This window comes from Cynoglossus semilaevis, chromosome 3 (genome assembly GCF_000523025.1).
Source record: "Cynoglossus semilaevis isolate Cse_v1.0 chromosome 3, Cse_v1.0, whole genome shotgun sequence".
Lineage (NCBI taxonomy): Eukaryota > Metazoa > Chordata > Actinopteri > Pleuronectiformes > Cynoglossidae > Cynoglossus > Cynoglossus semilaevis.
This window is the reverse complement of record NC_024309.1, coordinates 251,154-257,156: the sequence shown is the minus strand read 5'-3', so window position 1 is coordinate 257,156 and position 6,003 is coordinate 251,154. Positions and strand designations below refer to the sequence as shown.

At 36.3% G+C, this 6,003-nt stretch overlaps 1 protein-coding gene across 1 annotated transcript in view; it reads left to right on the top strand.

Annotated features, from left to right (window-relative positions):
* Positions 1-1,407: 1,407 nt before the first annotated feature.
* The window catches only part of f3a (coagulation factor III, tissue factor a), an 8,161-nt gene continuing 3,565 nt past the window's right edge, over positions 1,408-6,003 (top strand). Inside the window, exons 1-5 of the mRNA XM_008307360.3 lie at positions 1,408-1,618; positions 2,857-2,971; positions 3,602-3,795; positions 4,269-4,450; positions 4,531-4,699. Of these exons, the coding sequence (XP_008305582.1) occupies positions 1,558-1,618; positions 2,857-2,971; positions 3,602-3,795; positions 4,269-4,450; positions 4,531-4,699 (721 nt within the window). The 5' untranslated portion in view covers positions 1,408-1,557. The remainder of the gene's footprint in view (positions 1,619-2,856; positions 2,972-3,601; positions 3,796-4,268; positions 4,451-4,530; positions 4,700-6,003) is intronic.

Sequence of the window (6,003 nt, the reverse complement as noted above, 5' to 3'; positions counted from 1 at the left end):
ACAGTAATGAAAAAAAAGTTTAAAAGTTTAACACACAATGTTAAATAATAATTAAAAAAAAAAACATTTAAGCACCAGAAACCATAAATGATCTCAGAAGACACAAGTCAATAATGTGGTCATATTTAAGCATAGTTTTTTGATGTGACAACTCCAAAGACTGACATCAAATGCAAACACATAAATGCATGAACCACAACAAAAAAAAAAACTCAGCATAAAAATCAGACAACAAAAATGAAAATAGCATATTGTAACCCTGTTACATCTCAAATTTCACTAACCAACAGCTGAGAAGACACTTAAAAGAGTATTAAGTAGAAAAGGAAAAGTGTACCAAAGGGATAAGTACTACAACATTGAATGCTGTGATTGTTGTTCCAACTAATTCTAAAGTGAAACAAATGTTTATTTGCTGTAAGCTTAGTAGGACACTGTAGAGAGATAAAATGTACCTTTGTTCCTGCCAGCACAAATCTGCACACTGGATGTTTTACTGTATTGTTAAACTCTCTTGCATTCATGTTTACTTGTTAGAGGCTCTTTGGTATTCAAAACCACAATGGGTCATGATCAAGCTGGGCCTCTCATAGGGGTTGGACAGGGGTGATGTGGGTTGGTCCTTGGCCTAGTGCCAGTCACATTTCCCAGCCATCTTCAAACATAAGCAAAAGCTCCCACTGGTGGACTGTACCATGGAAACTATAGGGTGTTTTTGCTTAACCTTATTGTATCTTTTGTAAATGTAACATTAGTTGTTCTTTGAAAAAAAGAACAAAACAAACAAAAACCTGTAACTATAGCAGTTGTGCTCATTTTTATGATTTATGTTACATGTATGAGCATATCTACTACTACTTATTAACACAAATAAGACTATGGTATCTCCCTTCCATCTTCTGCCTACTCTATATGTGTGTTATTTACTCCTTCTTAACAATTGAGTCTATAAATAGACCTACAGCTCACCCTCCACCATCTAAAATGAGTGGAATGTCTCATTGCTAATCTGAGCTACAGTGTCTATCTGAGACAGCACATGCGGTCATTGCTAACAAACGAAACAGGTCGGTGGTGTTGTCATACCCTAATAAATGTTCCTGTTGTAAATGTTTAACTGCAAATTATATAACTTGGTCTTTAAACTATGGCTGGACTGATGACTACTGCTTCTCTCTTTTTCTTTTTGTGGCCATGAATAACTAACAAATAAACTACAAAACCTATTTAACCTTTTTTTCAGGATAGGTTAATGTCCATTCGAAATTTGACAAGTTTTATATACGTTTTTAAAAAAAATATGGCTACGCCGGGACAGTGGTTTTCGAATTACTCACAAAAATTGAATTCTCAGACGTTTGCGGACCTTAGGCATTAGGGAGACATGATGGCATTGGTGGAATGAAAAAGTGACTGTCCGTGTGTGCTATAACGTCACCGGCGGACGCTCCTTATTTGGTCAAGCTTTACACACGGTCACACGGTTAAAGCTGGCTTACCGATGGGAATTCGAGAAGTAGCACAGACGGTGAGCGTGTCCCACAGTGAGGAAGTAAAATGGACTTCTCTTTCTGCTACATCTTATTTTATCTTTACTTACACTGCACCTCTGCTTCAGGTGAGTTAGATACTGATTTACAACATAGATATCCAAGTGGATTTTCGGTCAATTTGGGACTCCGTTTAATCAATCGGGGGTTTTATTATTATCTTATTGACGTTTCTTTTGGAACTAATGAGAGAGAGAGAGAGAGGGAGAGAGAACTAATGAGAGAGAGAGAGAGATAGAAGGAAAGAAAGAGAGAATGACTAATAATGTTCCCATAAGTGGATACACTGATTTCAAGAGAAAAATGGAAGAGAGAATGATTAGTAATGTTCCCATAAGGGGATACACTGATTTCAAGAGAAAAATGGCTATTTACAAGAGGCAAATTACAAGAGCCTAATCGAAAAAATTAACTTACACTTTTAACGTCTTGATGGCAATTTTATGCTTAGGATTACGTGATGAAAAGCTGTCACATTCCCAGTCACCAGAAAGGCATTTTAAAATAGTTTGGGAATCATTAATACCGCGTGTCATAACACAAAAGTAAATAATTCGATGGGTAAAATGTAAAATGTTGCACAAATACGTCGCTGTTTGGAAGTACTGGAGCCTCCCTAGGTTCTCACAAAACCGTCAGTAATTGTTTCAACATGCGCGTGCGAACACACAAACACCTCGCCTTTTGTAAACATATATGGGGAAAAAACGTTGTTTTAATTTTTTTTGTTTTTTGTTTTACCGTACCCCGAACTTATGTACAAAACAGTATATAAATAGTTATATATATACATATATATATATTAATATATAAAATAAAAAAGTATAGTACCTTGAGTTAGGAAAATGCCTGCAATTGCCTGCATAAATGTCGCAGTGTTATATCGTATTTTATGAGCATTGTTAACCTTATAGTAATATACATACACATACATATATATATATAAGTAATAAAATAATTTATATTATCAAATTATAAAAGTATTATAACGGGGCTATTATTCATTCATTTATTTAATAAATGTAAAGTCCGTGGGTTCTTCTTACTCTATCCCAAATATACAATTGTTACATATCGTAAATAAAACCTAGTTAGTGGGTTAGTGCGATCAGCAGGTTTAAGTGATTTACCTTAAATTAAAAGTAAAAAAAAAATTAACAGTAAATATCCGTATTATTACTTTAGATATTTGAAAGCAAGCATTCAGTATATACACATAATATTTATTTAATTTATTTTATAATATCAATTTCATAATATTAATTTAATAAAATACTATCTTTTCTTTTCTTTTCTTTTTTCACAGATAACACTTTTCCACAAGCACAGAATATCACATGGAAATCTGTTAACTTTAAAACTATCCTTTCTTGGGTGCCGAAACCATCGTCCCATTACGCCTACACGGTGGAGTTCTCAGTGTGAGTATCTGCTTCTCTTTCTTCACGACCGTTTGCTCAGACTTTGTTTGTGTGCTGACCCAAGTGCAACCTTAAAGTAATGGATTCAATGGATTAGTCAGAGTGAGATAAGAAGCCATTACTTATTTTATGCTAGAGGTCTTTAAACAGAAAAGTTACGTAAGGGGAAGTTAAAACTGCACAAAATGTAAAACATTCCACTAAATAAGTCATGTATAGCATACAAATTAAAAACGATTAGCAGCTAATTGACATTCCAAATTAAATATCTATTGAAATAAATAAAGGGCGCTAGAACTGAAACAATTTGCTTTAGAACACCGTTGATTTCAGTCAGATAGTTGTTTTTCTGATTATAGCAATGTCACTTGAACACAGCACTCACTACAGGCCCTTCAGGGCTCTTGGATAGGAGCGCCTGAAGCCTGATCTGATTTTTAAAAATGGCAAACAACACAGTGCTGACTAAAATACAATACTTATTATGTATTATCTTTTGTATATTATTCGTTATGATATTGGAGGTATTGGAATTATGTCATATTTTCCTGATAAGGGCAGATAATTATCGCTCAACCCCCTTGTATATGTGTTGCTGTCAAATTACATAAACAATGTGATTTGTTACAGACTTGGTGGGAACAAAGAGAGAAACCCTCACTGTATCCGTTCATCTGCAAACCTGTGTGATTTGTCAAGCTCAATGACTGACCTGAATGCCTGCTATACAGCAGACGTCCTGTCAGAGCCGCCAATGGGGGTCACCTCTGACCTCATTGAGTTCCCCTACACCAGCTCACCACAGTTCTGTCCCTACAAAGACAGTACGTAATATTATTTGATCTGATCTTATCTTTAAGGTATTGTTTGTGGAGTGCAATATTTTGAATATACAGTATTTGATATAATGCATAATAACTTGCACATAAGAACTATGCACAACTAGTAAAGTAAAGTTGTAGTTGTGGTCAGCATGAATCTGAAACAAAAAAACAACAATGCATAAGGTCTTAATGTCTAATTTGCAAACTTTTATTTAATTTTAAGTGTACTCTCTTACAGAGTGGTTAACAAATTTCAAGGTTTATTTTTGTTTCTTGTTTGTTTAGACTAAAATTAAATAATACAATGAAATAGACAAATTCAAATAAGGATAATTAGAAGCAAATGTTAAACTTATAAATACGTATCTGCGACTTAATAAATATTTTTTTTGTGAATTGTTTGCCTAAATTTAATGACGACGTCATTTTTAAACTGTGATATTTTGACACGTTTCACTTTCTCACCCTCTCAGCGGAGATAGGCCGACCAGATTTCAAGCTGAAAATGAGTCAGGATAAAAAGACGACCACACTTTATGTGACGGACCCACTCACTGCTGTATTCAAAGACGATCAGCAGCTAACTATCAGAGATGTCTTCTCTGACCAGCTGCAGTATAAGGTCACTTACCGAAAGAACAAAAGCACTGGCAAGGTGAGCTAAGGCAGACTTGATATATGAAGTTATATATAAGAACCATGTGTGATTGCATTTTTTTGCTCTGATGTTTCCAGAAAGTACACTTCTCACAAACCAACATAATAGAGATGACTGACCTTGACAGAGGAGTGAGCTACTGTTTTAATGTTCAGGCCTTCTTCCCGAGTCGCAGTATTGAAAAGCAGCTAGGGGAGTTAAGCCACACTCAATGCTCTGATGACAACAACCAATCAATCTTTGAAGGTAAGCTGCGTTGGCAAACAGTAAAACAAAAACGTTACATTTCTTTCTGGTGCAGATTTGATCTTCAGATGTGTGTGTAGCTTTTTTTCACAGTGGTCTAAAATCTGATCACGCACTCACTTTGGCTCGCACACTAGTGTCAATATAAGAACCGCTAATTTTCCAAACGCAGTACTGTACTGGTTGAAATGCTTTGGCACAGCAGTACCTATTTAGTATCGGTATAGCTAACAAGCCCACAACAGACAATGGCAGTGAAATGGGAATTTTGACAGAACCCGGTTGTGCAAAACCAGGGTTATTAATAGAATAAAAAGAGGAATAAAAATTCAAATTGTGGTGAACAAGGCTCGTAGCAGCGTTGTGGAGATGTTGAACTTCCTCAGCTGTTTGAGGCATGTTGTGCTTGAGAATCTTTCACAAGGAGCAGAACTATATGACGTGGTACGGATGTTGCACTTATAAGGTGTATGTCGACTGCCCTTTAAGATTCAGACTGAGATAAGCAGAAGAAAACAAGACAAGATGTCTGGGACTGTTCAGTGGTGCTGTGATGGCATACAATGGTAAGTGTTGTGGGATAGAACATATCTAGACATTTTGTGGCGACATTCAGGTAGATTTCAGTGATAAGACAGACACGTACAAAGTCAGCCTCTGTCTGAGCTTGTTCAGTCTGCATGCTTGTCACAGCATACCTTCGACTGCTTTGAAAACTGAGTTGGTGGAAAAATTCAGCAAAGTTGGGAAAATAGATAGAACAACGAAGTAGGTTAGGGTAATAGTAAAACTTAAGATACAGGTTTATTACTTGAAAGGAACTCGGGACATCTTAACTAAGCTGAGGGCATTGTTGACCTATCTTACTTACTATCTTAACTAAGCTGAGGGCATTGTTGATACAGGGACAAAATATGTCGGTACCTAGTTAGACCAAAGTGGACAAACACAGCTGATTCTTTTTTTTTTTCACTGTTTGTATCACTATCGTCAAACACAAAAATGTGCTCTCATGCAGAGCACACCGCTCTCACACAGTCAGCTTGTGTGTCAGCTGTTAACACTTAAAGTGCACTAAAGAATTTAACTAGAATTGTGATTGCCACAGGGTGTGTGACCTCAACAATCCCGGTGTCCTTTGCATTTTGTACACACCCAGCATCCTCGCAAAGGGTTTGCATCTTGTCCCAGAATCAGAGTATGAGGAAAAGCCGTGCAATAAAGGAGCACACACACACGCACACACACACAAAGGCATATTATCAGCCACCAGTACTCAGTCAGTACTAGTGATGTTTGATACC